Source organism: Lampris incognitus, chromosome 7 (genome assembly GCF_029633865.1).
Source record: "Lampris incognitus isolate fLamInc1 chromosome 7, fLamInc1.hap2, whole genome shotgun sequence".
NCBI classification, from domain to species: domain Eukaryota; kingdom Metazoa; phylum Chordata; class Actinopteri; order Lampriformes; family Lampridae; genus Lampris; species Lampris incognitus.
In genome coordinates, this window is record NC_079217.1 from 38,071,128 (window position 1) to 38,091,368 (window position 20,241).

The window sequence follows — 20,241 nt, forward strand, 5'->3', positions numbered from 1 at the left end:
ATCATGTCCTTCTTCGTCACTCCCAATGAAAATCTTGGCATCTTCACTCTGCCACCTCCAGCTCCACCTCCTGTCTTTTCATCAGTGTCGCTGTCTAATAAAAGTTAAAAAAAAAAACACACACACATAGAATCTGATTATGTTTTTGTTGTCCCATTCAAAATCTAACCACATTTATGTGTGGTTTTCACATTTCTGTAGATGTCTGTGTCTCAGGCCTAACCCACACGTACACGGGTATTTCTTTTTTTAAATCATAGCTTTTTCTATGTGTTTTGGCCTTTCGTCCACACACAAACTGTTTTAGGTCACTGAAAACAGACCTTTTGGAAAACTCCTTCAAGAATGAAGCTGTTCAGAAACTCGGAAACTCCAAAACAGTTTTTGGCCTGTGACGTCAGAGTGTGCGCCGTTATTTGCTTTGTTTACATGAGGTGACATTTTGTGCAATGGTGGACATGGCCAAAATGGTGCTGATGCTGGCCTTACTAACAGGACTTTCTATATGTTTAAACATAAATGTACAGTTACTCTACCACTTTATTGGTAACAGAGGCATCAGAATGCGCTATGGAGCTCACTGCTACATAATTAGGTTACATAGTTAGGTTAGGGTTATATCGCCACCTGTTGGTTTGGCATGCTCTTGGCAGTGCTTCCATTGTGGTTTTGCGTTTTCATTTGGACAGAGATTTATTTTTATTTTTTAAAATTGTGCTTGTGTGGATGGGATTTTGTTAAGAATCAAAGAGGAAAAAGCCCGTTTTCAAAAATGCCCATGTACTGTGGACTAGACAGTTTGCCCACTCAAATCAGATCACCAGCATCCCCCACCACCAGTTTTGTCATTCATAATGCTTCTAGGCAGGAGTGCGACAGTACGTCACATGGCTGCCACAAAAACAAAATCATGGAACAAGCATGGGTGGAGGAGAGACGGTAAAAGGGCCTTTCTTGGTCAAATGCCGAGATATCACGTCTGCCATCACTGTGTGTGTGGGGGGGGGGGGGTGCCTCAATGCAGGCCAAACTTGACGTCACCGACCAAAATAAAACTATTCATAAAACTCACAGCCATGTGTCCCCATAACGCCACCAGGTTCTCTTGCATATCCATACCCCTGGCTGCTCAGTGGTGCCGCCAGTGACAGCATCACAAAACAACATCCATCCTCCCCCATCGCTGACATCGCCTCATGCACCACACATGTTCTCCACCACAACCGGGCATTGCCATGGTGAAAATGGCAAGAATAGGCTGTCTCTCCATACTGATAGCCTGCTGGATTCAGAGTTCATGGAAAACGGTGCCACTAGTTAGCGTGCCCACGCCAACATCGTTGCCATAGCAACTCAAGTAGACGCACCGGCAAAATGAACCCATCCTGATCTCGCAAATCCAATCTGATCACTTGCAAATAACAGCGCAGTCAGTTTTAATAATTGGATTCTGAAAAACGGAATCAGATTTGTGTCCTGTCTGAACATAGCCATAGATCCCTTTAAATAACATGCAGGGGCATCTTCCAGACAGTCTTATCGCTCGGTCAGAGCGTTATTGATGATGCTTTTGATATCAAAGCATAACATGAAAGGATTACGTCGTAAAGGGCAACTCGGCCTCAAACGTTGAACGGCACAGTACAGGCCTTTTTGGGGTTTTTTTTTTGTTCAATCAATAAAGAAGTGTCAGGAAGTGATAAAGAAAAAAACGAATAGGTCAAAAAAGCTAATGAAAAGTGCTTATATTATATGTGTGGGCTTTGAGCTTTGACCTCTTATTACTATTCTCATTGAGCAGAACTCTGCCAATCAATATTTCCACCGTATAGAGATCAAATGAAACTGGGAAAATGGAAATCTGACTAGTCAAATAAATATTCTAAATTTCCCTAAATCTGAGGTTTGATTCCTTATCCTAGACAAAAGCATGATTTGATGGCATAATAATAAGAACAACAATAATAATAATAATAATATCAAAGATTTAGAAAAATAAATATTAAATCATTTGCAAATTCTAAGGAGGGTTTCAAGGAAAAACAACAGAGGCGATAACACCAAAGTTCTGATAAGATTAAAGAGAAAGTGTTCAATTATTCAGCACTTTCAAGGTGGCTTTAAACCTATCTGGGAAGAGCTCAGATTGAGGATGGTTAGCTAGGACATCTCATCTCACCACTCAACAGTGATGTGCAACTCACATCCTGGTGGTATTTTAGGACAGGACGGAAATCGGTTGGGAACTGTAGTGGCAGCAGTTCAGTTGAGGTCAGTGGTACATTTTAAAGCGGTGAAGTATAACTGATAGACATATGTGTTTCTCCTCAGACCCACCGACCATAAAGAAAACCCAGAGCTCAGAGACCCAGGTGGGCCATACAGGGATGCTGCAGTGTGATGCCACCGCCGTGCCCACCCCAGAGTTTGAGTGGTACAGAGACGACAAGAGGTAAGACCGGTCAAACATTGCATGCATACATAGACTAGGGACTACCTAGATTAGGGCTGTAGGTCATCATTATGTTTATCATCAAATAATTTATCCATTTTTTTGATTGAATAGATTAATAGTTTAGTCTATAAAATGTCAAAAGTGCCCATCACAAGTACCCAGAACTCAAAGTGATGCCTTAAAACTGACCAACAGCAAAACAAACCCCTCCAATGCATTCATTTTCTATTGCTATAAATCAGAAAAAGGCAAGCAAATCTTAGCATTTGTGAAGCTGTAACCAACAAATGTTTTATGTTTTTACTCGATAAATGGCTCAAACAAGTAATCGATTACCAAAATTGTTATCGAATAATTATGTCAATCAAATTATGTCGATCGACTGAAGACTTAATTAATGGTTTCAGCAGCAGCCTAGACCCACACGCTGTCACACAATGTAAATTAGAGCTAAGTGGTGCATGACGAGATGAGAAAAGGTCTGGCCTGTATTAAGCTTCTTACCCAAGGCACTGCAACTTTGACTGCCTTGTGGAAGAAAACAGACTGCGGTGCCCTGCAGCCCCTACTCTTAAGAACAGTGGCAAATTAAACTTCAGTGTTCCCCATGGGGACATTTTTGCTAGTTAGCTGATCCTATTGACACCTCTTTGAGACCCCCCCCCCCCCACACACACACACACACACAAAACGCAGTTACAAAGAAATAGTGTGTTGGACACTATTGACTGGTGGAAGATGTAGAATGGTCTATTACAGTAGTTCTCAATCAAGTCCTTGGGTATCATCAGTAATACCAGTTTTCTATTCTATTCTGTTTCATTTATTCCAGCCACCAGTCAGGGAGGTTTTAGACCTGGAAGAACAGGTTAACGTAAAGAACAACCAGATAGCATAGAAAACTATTATTACTGATGGTACCCGAAAACCTAATTAAAACGACTGGTCTATGCATAGGTTGCCATTTCAAAACATACATTTACATTATTTCTACAAACTTTTACCGACCCACTTTACTCTTTTTATATACTATCACTAATATGGCAACAAACACCGCTGATCTCCAGCCATCTATCGACTTCAGCCAGCCATCTCTTCAGTAACCTTAAAAGTTCGAGTCACTGGGGTGTCCAGGTAGGGTAGCGGTCTATTCCGTTGCCTACCAACATGGAGCTCACCAGTTCGAATCCCCGTGATGCCTCCGGCTCGCTCAGGCATCCCTACAGACACAATTGGCCATGTCTGCAGGTGGGAAGCTGGATGTAGGTATGTGTCCTGGTCACTGCACTAGCGCCTCTTCTGGTCGGTCGGGGCGCCTGTTCAAGGGGGAGGGGGAACTGGAGGGAGTAGAGTGATCCTCCCCTGTGCTATATCCCCCTGGTGAAACTCCTCACTGTCAGGTGAAAAGAAGCAGCTGGCGACTCCACATGTATGGGAGGAGGCACGTGGTAGTCTGCAGCCCTCCCCAGATCAGCAAAGGGGGTGGAGCAGCGACCAGGACGGCTTAGAAGAGTGGGGTAATTGGCTGGATACAATTGGAGAGAAAAGGGAGGGGAAAAAATCCATAAAAAAAGTTTGAGTCACCTTGTGGTTTCACTAGCAGCCTCTTTTATGACTTAGATCAGCGCTTTAACTCGGCCCTTTGAAAACAAAATAACACAAAAAGTCCTGAAGACATGAACCCATCATGTCCTCAGTTGTAGATATGGCCACGGTAATTATATCCCACGGTGTGATTGCTGTGTTGGCTATTATGACAAGCGGGACAGTGTCAGGGAGATGAATAAGTGCCTCCAAACCTCAACAAGGATTGAACTTGGAGCAAAGCATGGGGCGAAGAGCAATTCTGACTTCCAAAGAGAGATAGGCCTTTTTTTTGTAAATCATAAGTGGAATCGATTTGAGAGGGAGACAGGAATGCTAAACTTGTAGCAGACAGCCAGGAAATTATATTCAGCTCCAAGCCACACAATCAACTGCATTTAGTGGGTGAAATTAAAAATCAGTCAAATCAGTTACAATGACAGGGTCAAATTCATCTCCTTTCAGCACTGGGTCAGATGCATCCCCGCATCCCTCCGGGAATTACACTTCTGGCAGGATGCTTCCATTGTGGCTTACACTGAGTGGCACCCTCATTCATTGCCCGTTCTTGGCAATAACATGGTTCATCATCTTATTCTTTACAGTCAGTATGAAGATAAATTTTCACCACTGTAACCTCTTTTTTGTATTGTTTGTAAATCTGTTATGAGCGCTGTTAAAATGCAAAGCACATTTTATTGTGCTGTACTCTTCGCTGAAATTGCAAAATATCAATATGTCCAGTGTCACATGTTAGTGTGGAAAACGACCGATTTAAGAGTCGCTCTGAGAGTCAGAAACCCTTGAGGAGAGCAGGATTTTGATGACATTTGAAGGCAATGACAGCCCAGTCTCCTCTCTCCAACACCGCTCATTTAATAATCCTGGAGATTGCCTCTGTTGAAGCCGCCTCAGTGGCTGAGTCAGTCGAGGAATCAAGAGCTTTGATGGTACAGACGGTGATGAAGAAATTACTCCTGTGGAGCTACACTATCAGTAACTCTATTTCAGTCGAAACTACCACGTTCTCTGAAGGATGAGGGATGCATTGGCGTATAAGCACAAATGTTATCACAGATCTGATGATTAAAGAAGTAAAGAAGTAGACCTATCATATCAGTGAAAGATTAATGGACACTGAGGTTTTGCACATTATCTGTTGTTCTTTCTTTTCTTTTTTTTTGCATTTTCCCCAATCTCCATCTAAAGTAGTTATTTTTCTTCCCTGGAGAAACTTAACACCCCTTTACAGTCCCCCCATCACCTTGAGAATGTGGCCTAACTTTCTCTCTGGTAGCTGACGTTTAATGAAACGTCAAAATATCACTTGCCTCCTCCCTAAACGTCAAAGCTAACATGCTGCAGCATAGTGTGTGTGGTTTGCCTGATTATACTGATGAAGCCTTGTTCCTGTCCTCATCCTCTTCTTTATCGGATTAAAGTTTGCTGGCACATACTGTAATTTGGTCAACCTCTGCTCTTAAACCCTCCTATAATCAAAAGGGAAGGATGCAGCTTTTCATGACTACTTTACATACTTTAAATAAAATGTTGATACTTTGCCATTACTTAATGTTCAAGTGCAATGGATTTGGTCGGACAATCAAAACCCCTGTCGGTGCAGTCATTCTCTGTAGTCCTGCTGTACATGCTTGTCCCTAAACCCTCATCATATCTATTTTGAGTCCAAATGTATGGCTATTTGAAAAAGATGTTCCGCTTCACTGGTAGTGGTGGTGATGGTGGAGTGTGAATCCACTCAACTACAGGATCACTGAATTCACCGCCTCCCGGTGTGATTGGCACCACAGGATGTAGGAGTCCTTTAGTGGTGCACAATTAGCCTCAGATGGCTGTGATCAGTCATCTTTAGCAGGCAGCTAACTGTACATAACTGACCGCTGCCACCCCCTGCCTGTCCCTTTGATCAGAGGCACTCTGCACTAAGCTCCTCTCTCGTTTTACATCACGCCTCTGCACTAAAAGCACTGATGTGGTTGTCAGGGCCGTCTTTCAAATCATCTTAAAATGTAGGTCAGAACCAAAGTGCATATAATATTGATAGCTGTCATGAGGGTTTTTTCAGTTTTTATAAGATTTGTTTTCATGAAAAGTTTTTCAATTTTTGAATATTGGGGGGAAATCACCTTCTGAATTTAAATTGGATGTGAGATTACTTCAGATTATTGCCTATGGCTAGCATTAACTTGAAAAGGGAAAAACTCGATACCTTTTTAGAATGGTGTTTTTTGTAGTTCATCTTCTCTCAGGTGATCTTATTTTATTCTGATTCTCATGATGTCATCAGACGTTCTCCTTTACATTCAGCCAATCACATCAAATCATCAAACTATGAAACCCCACCCACCCTTACCGCCAACTGTTGCCTGTACTTGTCACTCAAAGGTCAGCTCATGAATATTAACAAGAACTAGACCGCCTCCCCACAGTTCATGAGATAATTGAGAACGGTTTTGTGTAAAGGTACAGAAAAGACAATATTAGTCATTTTCAAATGAAAAGTTGTCGCTGAGTGGTTTATTGTGCTGTGCCAGCACGGTGACCCAGTGGTTAGCGTTGTTGCCTCACAGCAAGAAGGTCCTGGGTTTGAACCCCGGGGTTGTCCAACCTTGAGGGTCATCCCAGGTCCTTTCTGTGTGGAGTTTGCATGTTTTGCCCGTGTGTGCAGTGGGTTTTCTCCAGGTGCTCCGGTTTGTTCCACCATGAAAAAGACATGCATGTTAGGGTTAATACTCCTGTCTGTGTCCCTGACCAAGGCATTGGAAAGGGAGACAGGAGTTGGTCCCCGGGTGCTGCACGGTGGCTGCCCACTGCTCCTAGCTACACAGCTAGGATGTGTTAAATGCAGAGAAAAAATTCTCCCACGGGCATTAGTAAAGTAGTAAAAAATAAATAAAAACATTTTTTCAAGGTTTTTAGACGTGAAAACTCAAATCTGGTTAAAGACACGGTTCCAACTTTAAGGCAGTTGCATGAATAAAGCTGTATGGAAATCAAACTAAAAGCTAGGGTATCACTAAAAATACCACAGCATCTATGTTTCTGACATGGAGAAGCTCAAAGTGAGTTGTCAGCCAAGGTGACAGACAGATGTGTTTGTTGTTTTGTCAGCCGGTGCGTGATTGCCGTCACGGCCACCCGACCGTTTTCAATCATTCCGGGCTACAAGTCTCAGCAGTACTCTTTGCTTGATTTCATTTATCATCAGCCTTGAATCATAACAGGACTGTCACTCCCGGTTGTGGTGATAACCTACTTTAAATGCTCCCACACTCTACAGAATCAAATCTGTCTGATGATTTCCCTCAGTCTCTCATCCCCCACCGACCCGCAACTGCAGCCCTGTGCACACGCAGCTTGACCGAGGTTCAATTGAGGGGTCAAATCATCTCAATCCAGCGTTAAGACTGATGGAATGACTGTGCAAGAGGATGAAAACATCCAGTGTCCCATAGATCACTACTGCCCCCTATCGCTGGAAATTGATAATGTCATGTCTGATGATAGTAGCGCTTGGAAAAATTATATAATCCAGTTAGTCAAGTAATAGTCAAGTCAAGTATTATTTTGCTCCTTATTTGTTGAGTACTATCCCTACTGTTGAGTGTTTATTTTATATATATATATATAGGCTCCAGCATCCCCACGACCCTGAAAGCAGGATAAGCGATTTGGATAATGGATGGATATATATATATATATATATATATATATATATATATATATATATATCGGGTTTTTTTCCAAAACCATCAGTTGTGTTGTTATAAGTGCTCAACTACTGAGGAGTGGAATATCAATACAGATACAGGGGAGAATTGTTTTTTTTTTTTTTTTTTTTTACTTGCAAAGAAGCAATACGACAGCACACTTTACAGTGAAAGCACAAAGGAGTGGTATCTCTTTGACCGGTTTTAGGGTAGTTGCTTCATATTTCCCCAGTGTAGCACCACAATCAAACACTACAATCTATAGTAAAAATAGCCTTGTGCTCTCAAGCAAGGGTAGTGTCCTGTGGTATCTAGGTCTCTCAGCTTGCACTGTGGGCAGATAAACCTGTTTAATAGTACAGTCACTTCCCATGAAGAGACACAACCAAATATATCTGCCACCGGCCTTATCATTAAAAAAAAAGTATGTGCTTAAGATGGAGTGTGGTCATTGTCAACACACTTGCCCTCCAGTAGATCACTAGCACAAATACACACACACACACACACACACACACACACACACACACACACACACACACACACACACACACACACACACACACACACACACACACACACACACACACACACACACACACACACACACGCTCTGCTACCATCCCCAAGGTGTCCCTGTGGGAAGGACCTCAGCACTTTATCAACCTCCTCTTCCCCAGTGGGCAAAATTATGCTGCGCCATGATGTGCACTTTCCTTTTTATGCTAATTCTCCCTATCAGCCAACTTTGTGTCAGCATAAACTTGAGCGGCACTGCTCGAATTCAGATTATAACATTACCCAGACTTAAGGAGGATTTATTTGAGGCACCTTAAATTAACTTAACCTTAGACACGATATGAAGGGCTCAATCAGCCTCGAACAAGCAGAATCCGTGATGTGTGCTTGGCTATTAAAAGAGTTTTGTTTAGAAGTGGTGTGAGGAACAGCTCATCGCAGAGATACTGTACACAGTCTATGTCAGCAGATTGTATCGATTCATTTCTCCCGAAAGGGGTTCAAGGTTGACGTAATTGATTGTCATAAGCTTGCTTGTCATTAACACTCCCAGAGGGTAGCAGCACGAGCCTGGCAGCATACTAATCTAGCAACCAAAAATGGACGACAAGAACTTGTTTCACCCAGCAGAGAACAGAATTATATCAGATGTGTAACATGCTTAAAGTAAACGTAAATTGATCCTTATGCATTACAAAGTTAAACATAAATATCGAAGTGACATTGGGATATTTTTATGATCTGACAATGAAGGATTTTGTGCAAACATATTCTACTTGACCAAGTATTTATTCAATTATCAAGGATAGCCCAGACCTCAAAGAGCTCCGCAAGCACGTTTTCCTCTGAAACGTTTAGAAATGTTAGCAGCCTTCCTCAAACTGTCTGCCACCAGTTTTAGCTGCACTATTGGAAACTTCCTGCTTACTATGTCAATGTGTGAGTGGGCTCACATGAGTCGTCTGGATGTACATAAACAGTCTGCCCCTTGACCTAATAGTTATTGTGTAGCGCTATCAAAATACTAATGGAGCTGACCACATAATAAATTAACTGCTTGACAGTCAGTTCTGATCTTTACCCCAGAGGGAGAGCAACAGAATTGTGCTAGGTTTGGACTAACAGCAATGCCAAAGTTCATATTTCTTTCTCAATAGTGTCCAGTTTGTTTTGGATATTTTCTTACTCCCATTCCTGTGACCTTTATTTTTGTGTGGTGTATTGCAAGCTGTATTGGCTTCAGTTACATCATTGTCTCCTAGGGCTTGACAAGTTCAAATCAAATGTAACAATATTTTTGACTGAATACCTTGATATTGATATTTGGACTTTATTTTAAGGATGAATATTGGTGCGTTCATAAGATATTTGCACACAAGAAAATTATGAGAAGTAATCATTAGGAAATATGGATATAATAATAATAATACATTTTATTTTTGGGCGCTTTTCAGAGCGTTCAAGGACACCTTACAGAACACAGTTAGAAAAATAAAACAAGTGGCACTGTATCAGACAGCATAAAATCAAAACAAATATGATATGATGACAAAGAAGGTGGAGGCATTTTATTGTTTATTTCACTCAGCTAAAACAGTCTGATAAGTTCAGAAAATTACATCACTTAGCGTAATCTAGCCTTTAAAACCAGGGAATGACAACATTTAAGTTGTATCACAATATTACGATAACCAAAATCCCAGACAACATCTAGTCTCATGTCACAATAACGATGTTATGTTGATATATTGCCTAATTCTACTGTATTCTCTCCTCTCCAGGCTATCTAATGCCCAGGGCATCAATATCCAGATCCATGGCACCACCGCTATCCTCATGATTGCCAATGTCACCGAAGAGGATTATGGGAATTACACCTGTGTGGCCTCTAATAGACTTGGCATCCAGAATGCCAGTCTTTTCCTCTATAGTAAGTACACCCCACCTTAAATGTGCTTTATTGCTGCACTTTACAACTAAAATGAGCACGGTCAGACTTGGTATTCACTGTTATTCATTTATTTAGGTTTATAGTAGTTACGTTAAATTTTATTTATGTAGCCCCGAATCACAGTTCCATTACAGAGTTCTCTACAATCACATTACATTTTCCAACAGATGATAAGAGCCAATGTACAACACCCCCTGTCCTTATATCCTTGACTCAGATGGGGAAAAACTCTACTGAAAAAGTGTCTTGATGCATGCTCAATAATCCAGGTAAAGAAATCCCAGAAAGTTGAATCAGTTCATCTGGACACAATGTTTAGTGTGAGAAACATTTCATCGCTCATCTGAGTGACTATGAAGTCACTAAACCTTGTGTCCAGATGAACTGATTCAACTTTATGGGATTTCCTTACCTGGATTATTGAGCATGCTTCAAGACATTTGGACTCATTTAGGCAAGGGTTGCCATAAACTTGTACGCGAGTACGAGTGAACGGCGTATAAGACAACAGGAACTAAATGAGATTCAACCTCAGGTGCAGACAGAGTGGGATTACACTTAAGAGCCTGCAAATGAAATCTGTCAAGGGCCACCAAGCTAACCAGATCCTTCAGAAGGCACAGAGCCAGCTGTTGAATGAACGAGTGAGACAAACTAATTTTACCATTGACACTCTGAAAGCTAAAAAGGAGCAGATCCAACAGAGACTTACGTCACATTGAGATGAGACCACTGTGATTGAGTTCACAGAGAAGGCTCATCTAGCAGAACATGGAAAGTCAAAAACCAGGCAGCAAAAGAAGTTCAACCTACTTGCTGCACACCGGAGACATTGGCAGACAACAGACGGCGACCTAGATGGCAGACAGAGAGATGGACGCCAGACACACGCTGGCAATGTGGACAAGTGGGTGAAAAATCTGCCCGACCGACAACTAACTCACCCAGACACAGAAAGACATCCTTGCTAAGGGGCTGAATTTTGCTGTCGCACCGAGGCAAATCCTGCTTGTAGAACAGATCACAGCCTAGGAATCGGTGATCTGAAAAAACAGCGTCACAAACCCAGGAACGGAGCAACTGTGGACAAAACTTTCAGCCTGCCTTAGTAACGTGAAGGTGCTGCGGTCCAACATCAGTAGAGATGAGAGGAATGCTGTCATGACTGTCAGTAAGGACAATAACATCATCATCCTTCCAGCAGACAAAGGCAGATGCACTGTTTTATCAACCAGACAGACTATCATGAGAAATTTATGATGTTACTCAGCAGCATAAATACTTATGAGCCCCTGAAAACAAGATCCAGGTAGTGGTTACAAGAAAAAGGTGATAGATTGTCTGAAGCAGTTCAACCCGGACAGTGCTGGGGGCACCCCGGTGGCTCACCTGGTAGAGCATGTACCACATAAGGCTGAGTTCTTACCGTAGTGGCCTGGGTTCGAATCCAGCCCAGGCCCCTTGCTGCATTTCATCCTCTCTCTCTCCCCTGTCGTCCGTGTCTCTCGACTATAGCTATCAAATAAAGGTGGAAAATGCCGCCAAAAAAAAAACTTTAAAAAAAACAGGACAATGCTATTGACAGAATTTTGTACCATAGATTATACACAGGGGAAGCTACACCTAGTCTGTATGGGTTACCTACGATACTTAAACAGGATGTGCCATTACGGCCTATTGTTTTTATGATTAACTGAGTGACCTATAACATCTCTTAAGTTTCTGGCATCTGTTCTTAACCCGTTGGAGCATCACATTCAGAACACTATGGATTTTGTGGATAAGGTGAGGGGCATCATTATGGAGAGGGATGAAACAGTGGTGTCTTCTGATGTTAAGTTTCTCTTCACGTGTGCTCCTGTTGATGAAGCGGTGGCGTTAGTCTGTATGAAATTACAAAATGATCCCACCCTTAGCAATAGGACCACCCTTAATACTGAGCAAGTGTGTCACTCCTGAAGCTGTGTCTTCAGTCCACATACTTCACATACAGGGGGCAGTACTACGGGCAGAAGCATGGGTGTGCTACAGGTTCCCCAGTCTCACCTATAGTGGCCAACTTGTTTAATGGAGGAAGTGGAAAAGAGGGCTCTGATGTGCTATCCAGAGACACCACCTAGCCATTGGTTCAGATTTGTGGACGACACCTGGGCTAAAATTAAATCTCAGGATGTACCACATCTCACCGACTATATTAACTCTGTGAACAACCACATCAAGTTCACCAGGGAGGATGTGAAAAATGACAGGTTGGCCTTCTTAGACTGTGAAATTGCAATTGGTGATGAGGGACATTTGATTGTTGATGTTTACCATAAACCAACACATACTGATTAGCACTTAAAGTTTGACTTATCATCCACTGGAGCACAAACTAGGAGTCATCAGTACGCTGTACCACCAAGCTGACTACGTCCCCACTGACACAAGGAAGGGGAGAAAGCCCATATCCAACAGGCCCTGGTTAAGTGTGGTTATCCTAACTAGGCATTTATCAAAGCCAGGAAGACACCCAAACAGTGCACCAGCCAATCGAAGTGAGGAGAAGGACAACAGCTGCATAAGCGTAAACCAGTGGTGATTCCCTATGTGGCTGGAGTGTTGGAAAAGCTGAGATGCTTGTTTTCCAAACACTGTGTCTCAGTTGTTTTCAAACCCCAAAACACGCTTGTCCAGAAATTGGTCCACTCCAAGGATTGGGTCCTCCGGCACAAACAGAGCAATATAGTGTACGTGGTTAAGTGCCAGGAGGATTGCTGTGACTTGTACCACATCGGGGAAACCAAACAGACGCTGGCCAAGAGGATGGCACAATACAGAAGTGCTAACACATCATGACAGGGCTCCACAGTCTACACCCATCTACAGGCCGGTAGCCACTCTTTCAAGGACGAGGATGTGAACAACTTTGATAGGGAGGAATGCTGGTTTGAATGGGGAGTCAAAGAGCCCATCTATGTGAAGAGGGAACAACCATTACTTAATCAAGGGGGAGCTAAGAGTACATCTGTCGCCATCTTAGAATGCTGTGATTGCAACTATTGCCCAATCCTCTGTGAATAATACACATGGTCATTGTAATTCTAGTTAATGGCCACGGCCGCATATGAAATCGAACATTGGTTTTGGTCGTTATGCAACTGTGCTGTTTATAAGGCTGGGGATACTTGCAGTCAGCTGAGACTGACGAAGTCTCTGATGACTTTTTCTACTGAAAAAACCCTTGTCAGGTAAAGAAATAGGAGAAACCTCATCAACAGCAACAGAAGAGGGCTTCAAATGATTGTCTCTTACCACAGAACTTCAAGGTCGACGTAAATGACTTTGACGTATAAATAGGGTTGATTTTCATAGGTTGAACATTAGAAAAAGGCGATTATCATTAAATTATTATTTATTCCATCCATCCACCATTATCCAAACCGCTTATCCTGCTCTCAGGGATGCTGGGGCCGATCCCAGCAGTCATTGGGCAGCAGGCAGAGAGACACCCTGGACAGGCCACCAGACTATCACACACAAACACGTTCACATTCATACCTAGGGACAATTTAGTACGGCCGAGTCACCTGACCTACATGTCTTTGGACTGTGGGAGGAAACCGGAGCCCTCATAGGAAACCCATGTAGACACGGGAAGAACATGCATACTCCACACAGAGGATGACCCGGGACGATCCCCAAGGTTGGACTACCCCGGGACTCGAACCCTGGACCTTCTTGCTGTGAGGCGACCGCGCTAACCACTGCGCCACCGTGCTGCCTGAATTATTATTCATTAAATTATTAAAATATTTAGTTATTTATTAAATTATTAAAGATAATTATTAAAAATTAGAATTGAAATAGGTTACAGAAATTACTCCTCTTTAAACTTTCAACGGAGCCAAGGCCAGTACTTCAAAATGACCACTAGATGTCGCCTCCACCTTAACAATTAAATTTGTTGTCGTCTATATTTGTTCACGGGCTGCTCCCTAAAAGCTCAGTATCATAATATTAGCAATATTATGTGATATTTGTAGCATTATTATTAGTATTTGTATTTAGATTTTATTTTAGCTGATGATAACGTACACTGTGATTTCAAACAAGCACAACTGGACAATATGCTTTAACAGTAGGATATTTTTTTAACCACGTGTATATATTCAGTTCTCACAAATTCACCTTTGCAGAGGCTGTAGTGTATCTAACTACATAGATTAAACAGATTTTTTTGTGGCATTTCTGATTTCTTATTTGTTGTTTTTATTATTTATTGTTTCCTTACATATAGCCAGAGCATATATGCCATTGCAATTGAAGGTACATGGTACTTTTTATATGTGAACTTGAACTTGTACCATTCCAAATCTCGTTTACATCTTTTTTACTTTGTTGTGAGTTAAACATTCATGAATGAATGAATCTGTTAAACATGCAGAACCAAAACTCTGAATCTGCATATATTTGAGTTAATATATTTCTATTACTGATATCCATAATCTCCTTTCAGTGCATTAAGTAACGCTTTACAGATATGACATTGTATAAAGGTGGCCCGTTATTTTCTAAATGCCAGTGTCTTTCATTTTGCCCACTGAGACTTTCAATCAGTGGCGTCTGGCATGGAAAGCGTGGTGGGGCAAAATAAACTCTGTATGGGCAGCATCTGACTTGTCAGTGAAACTACACACAAACCTACTTGCTCAATGAATCCAAATACAAACACACCTCATCAATGAATGAAATCACAAATACACACATTAACATACAACGGCGCAGTGGATACAGGGATATGAGTGATATCAATAACAGCATTTGATCTCACTCAACTGGTATATTACCTTGTTATATATACACTCACCGGCCACTTTATTAGGCACACCTGTCCAACTGCTCGTTAATGCAAATTTCTAATCAGCCAATCACATGGCAGCAACTCAATGCATTTAGGCATGTAGACATGGTCAAGACGATCTGCTGCAGTTCAAACCGAGCATCAGAATGGGGAAGAAAGGTGACTTAAGTGACTTTGAACGTGGCATGGTTGTTGGTGCCAGACGGGCTGGTCTGAGTATTTCAGAAACTGCTGATCTACTGGGATTTTCATGCACAACCATCTCTAGGGTTAACAGAGAATGGTCCGAAAAAGAGAAAATATCCAGTGAGCGGCAGTTCTGTGGGCGAAAATGCCTTGTTGATGCCAGAGGTCAGAGGAGAATGGCCAGACTGGTTCGAGCTGACAGAAAGGCAACAGTAACTCAAATAACCACTCATTACAACCGAGGTATGCAGAAGAGCATCTCTGAACGCACAACACGTCGAACCTTGAGGCAGATGGGCTACAGCAGCAGAAGACCACACCGGGGGCCACTCCTGTCAGCTAAGAACAGGAAACTGAGGCTACAATTCGCACAGGCTCACCAAAATTGGACAACAGAAGATTAGAAAAACGTTGCCTGGTCTGATGAGTCTCGATTTCTGCTGCGACATTCAGATGGTAGGGTCAGAATTTGGCGTCAACAACATGAAAGCATGGATCCATCCTGCCTTGTATCAACGGTTCAGGCTGGTGGTGGTGGTGTAATGGTGTGGGGGATGTTTTCTTGGCACACTTTGGGCCCCTTGGTACCAATTGAGCATCGTGTCAACGCCACAGCCTACCTGAGTATTGTTGCTGACCATGTCCATCCCTTTATGACCACAGTGTTCCCATCTTCTGATGGCTACTTCCAGCAGGATAACGTGCCATGTCATAAAGCTCGAATCATCTCAGACTGGTTTCTTGAACATGACAATGAGTTCACTGTACTCAAATGGCCTCCACAGTCACCAGATCTCAATCCAATAGAGCACCTTTGGGATGTGGTGGACCGGGAGATTCGCATCATGGATGTGCAGCCGACAAATCTGCAGCAACTGCGTGATGCTATCATGTCAATATGGACCAAACTCTCTGAGGAATGTTTCCAGTACCTTGTTGAATCTATGTCACGAAGGATTAAGGCAGTTCTGAAGGCAAAAAGGGGTCCAACCCGGTACTAGCAAGGTGTACCTAATAAAGTGGCCAGTGAGTGTATATACAGCATCGGATCACAAATCCCACTGTGGCGGCACAGTGGCACAGTGGTTAGTGCAGTCGCTTCACAGCAAGAAGGTCCTGGGTTCGAGCCCCGAGGTAGTCCAACCTTGGTGGGTCATCCCGGGTCCGTCCTCTGTGTGGAGTTTGCATGTTCTCCCCTTGTCTGCGTGGGTTTCCTCCGGGTGCTCCGGTTTCCTCCCACTGTCCAAAGACATATAAGTCAGGTGAACTGGCCATACTAAATTGTCCCTAGGTGTGTGTGTGTGTGTGTGTGTGTGTGTGTGTGTGTGTGTGTGTGTGTGTGTGTGTGTGTGTGTGTGTGTGTGTGTGTGTGTGTGTGTGTGTGTGTGTGTGTGTTGGCCCTGTGATGGTCTGGTGGCCTGGCCAGGGTGTCGCAAATCCAAAGTAATCAAGCAGTGTATGTTTATTGTGGTCTGCAACTGTAATAACATCCAAAGCAACATTTCAGAGCAGGGAAATTGCTTTCCAGGCCTTAACCTACAACAAATAGCACGCCTTGTTTTGGTTTTTTTTAATTGAAGATGTAAACATACAACAATCAGTCAATCTAGTCCATTAAACCATTAAATTAAAGTATATACATAAAACAAACATAATAAATCCAACAAAGACAAATGATATAAAAAGTATGTAACTAAATAATAAATAAATAAGGGGAAAAAATAAAGTAACTTAGTGGCAGATTTCTTTGACCCCAAAGTGGAACAGCCAAAAGTAGTAGTAGTAGTGACAGACTTCTTCAGTTAAACATTTCTAAATAAATTTCGTTCACTGACATACCTTTTTTGTTTGTAACGAAATTCAGAGACTCAAAGTAATATTCAATATCTATCAAAAATAATTTGAATAAAGGTCTTGATTTAAGTATTCTGGCTTTGTGAATATGAAATTTACCCAGCAAAATAAATAGGTTTACCAGCACGCCTTGTAATAATGCAAAATAGACCCACTGGTGACATTCATTGCTTGAAAAGAAGAGACGCATGATGACCTTTCATCTGGGCAAACTTGTCAGTAACTTTTCTGTCAGAAGTCCACCAATCCATAAATGAATTGACTTTAGCATAACATAGCAAGTATCGCTATTTAACCTCTGTTGCCCCATGGTGTCAAATGGTGTGTGTGGCTGCGTAGCATCACCGAAACCGTAAACAACATTTACTAAACGTCTTGACGTATGTCATTTATTCTGTTATGTTTGGTTGGCTGTTCTCAGCATGGGGCCAACATGCTGGTGCCCCACAAGTCATTACTGAAAGCACGTTGAACATGCGCAGTGTTTTCAACGGCTCACTTGGTTAAACGAACGCTGACAGGCCCCATGCTCACCGAACGAAGACTGCTAGAAGTACTGACCTTTACACAACAGGTACAGGAAGATATGTGCAACGTATTGCGTATTGGACAGGACTACCACTGTCACATGAAATAAACTCAAAATGTTAGATACGAAGAAAAACAAATATTTTACTTGTTACACTGAAATATCGCTCATGTCGTGCAATGGCGACATCTGGTGGGCCCAGGCCCAACCGGCCCCTCATGCAGGGACGCCGGTGCTTTTAATATACAAACTTCTGTAATTTTGTAATGAAATCCACATGAACAATCCTCCGAGTCAGTCCCTATATGCCCAGACTTATTTAGCCAATAAAAGATATTGTGATTCAGATTTTAACATTGGAGGCCACAAAAAAGTTTAGGAGTTGAATGGTGTTCAAAATGTTTCACCGGTATGATCATAAAAAAGGCACACAAAAAAATTAGCTGGGGAGGAAAAGGTGCTTGTTTTAAACAAGACATTAGCAGAAATGTAATTCAACACAGTGTTATTTCACAGTAAAACAATTTTAAATCTTTTTTGCTGAACTGGCCATTGCTGTAAGTTTGATGTAATACCAAGTGAATCTATTCAGTAATTCTCTCTCTCTCTCTCTCTCTCTCTCTCTCTCTCTCTCTCTCTCTCTCTCTCTCTCTCTCTCTCTCTCTTTCTCCCCTCCCCCTTTCTAGGACCTGGGACAGGTCGAGATATCAACGGCTCTGCTTCTGTATCTCAATCACTGTGGCTCCTGCTGGCCTGCTTTGCCTGCCTTTTCTTCAAGTGTTAATACCACTCTGTCTTGCCCTAATTTGGCCTCCTTCCTTGTGTCCCCCCCCCCATTCTTATTTTTACCTTACAACCAACTGTACCACCCCCAGACTGTTTGCGTTATGTTACGACAAAAACTAACGTAATCAGCACCGCTTAGATTTTAAGACAAGTCATTGGATTAAAAAAAAAGTGATTATAAGGTTCAGTAACAGAAAAATAATGAAATGAAGGACATAACAAACAAACAGCTCTTTTTAAAGAATGGTATTGTTATTTTGATTTCATATGTATTTCTTTGTTTTCGCTAAATTGTGTCTTTAAAGGGTTTTGGGGTTTGGATCAGGTGTGGGGTTTTTGTGTGACAATAGAGACGTCAACAATCATGTGTGTCGACAAACACTAAAGACACAGGGTTTCCTCTTTCTCCCATAGTTGTATTATTCAAATTTAAATTGTATTGTTAGATTTAACCAACATTTAACCAGTGCATTAATGAGCAACAAGCAAAGTATCTGCCAAATATCACTGAAACGCATAGAAGGGGCGCTAGCAGACACAGATTTCAGAGGGATCTCAGATTAGCACAGGATGAACTTTGCAGTGTCTGCACCGCCAGGATACCTGATGCCGCCATATTTAAACACACACCTTGCCCCATCGGACACATCTGTCACCTAATTTGCTGCTGCGTAGTCGGTAAAACAGAAACGGTTTTAGTTCAGCTAGTGAACACAAAGCGTCAGAGGTAAACTCATCCACCGCTTGGTATCTTTAGCGTCCTCTTTCAGCCGCCCGGCTGCTGCTCACCTTTACTGCGAAAGAGGAAAAAAAAAGAAACCCCCTTTTCCTGTCGAGCAGCACTCTCAATTAGCGAGACACAGTAGGTGATACTGATAGGAAGTGTACATAGTCAAATTTTTTACTCCTCTGTGATACGAAAACACGTTCTGCCACCGCAACTAAAGGAGATTACCAGTGCTAGTACGGTGTTTGTTGCTTGTATGAGGCCCCTCCCCATGTCCGAGGAAAGCTGAGCCTCGTTTAGCCACATGTGATACTGCATCTGCTTCAGCTGATGAGTTTAAGGTACCAACTACACACCGTCATTATTCCATACTGCTGGAATTTAGATCAAAATGTATGACACCAATGAATGACTTGCTTTTTTCGCTTTCAAAAAAAGTATGTGTGTTTTCATATGAAATTATAAAGGATATGCGTAATATATTGAGGGTTGTTTTTATTTTTTTCCTTCTTTGGGTCTTTCTTTTATTCGGTTTAAAAGGCGTTTGTACAGTACTTGAATCCAGTGTCCTTACAATGAAAAGAAGAATTTATTATAGGTCCATGTTTCTTCATAGGTTAGTGATTTGTTAAAAATGATTAAATTGTGAATCTCTGGCTTGGCAAGTCTGTTTACGAGAAAGGGTCTAGTATTTAAAAACAGAAATCATTTCTGGGTCGTTTTTTTTTGTTGCTGCATTTCATTTACCAACTCTTCAGATGTTGCAGGAGTTCAAATGACTTTTAGGGACTGGAAATAATCCTCCACTTGTTATGAAGTGACGGCTCACCCGCTTGCTGGGACATAAAGCGACAGTCTAAAAATAAGCTGAATGTGAGACCAGGTTTTGAATACGTTATTTTCTCAATTGTTCAGTCAAGGCCGTGATGATAATACTGTAGTCCCCACTTGTACAGCAGTGTACCCAGCTCCACAGAAAGTGTGCAGGCTAAGCCTGTTCCCATCACTCGACCTCAATCGGATGCTCTGCCCAACCAGCCTTACCGTCATGACCCCAGAGGAGCTAATCCCACAGT

The 20,241-nt window shown here is 42.1% G+C and overlaps 1 protein-coding gene across 1 annotated transcript in view; it reads left to right on the plus strand.

Moving 5' to 3' along the window:
• The window catches only part of lsamp (limbic system associated membrane protein), a 348,196-nt gene extending 328,559 nt beyond the window's left edge, over positions 1–19,637 (plus strand). The window contains exons 6-8 of the mRNA XM_056283373.1: positions 2,332–2,452; positions 10,071–10,219; positions 18,339–19,637. Of these exons, the coding sequence (XP_056139348.1) occupies positions 2,332–2,452; positions 10,071–10,219; positions 18,339–18,436 (368 nt within the window). The 3' untranslated portion in view covers positions 18,437–19,637. The remainder of the gene's footprint in view (positions 1–2,331; positions 2,453–10,070; positions 10,220–18,338) is intronic.
• Positions 19,638–20,241: the final 604 nt, after the last annotated feature.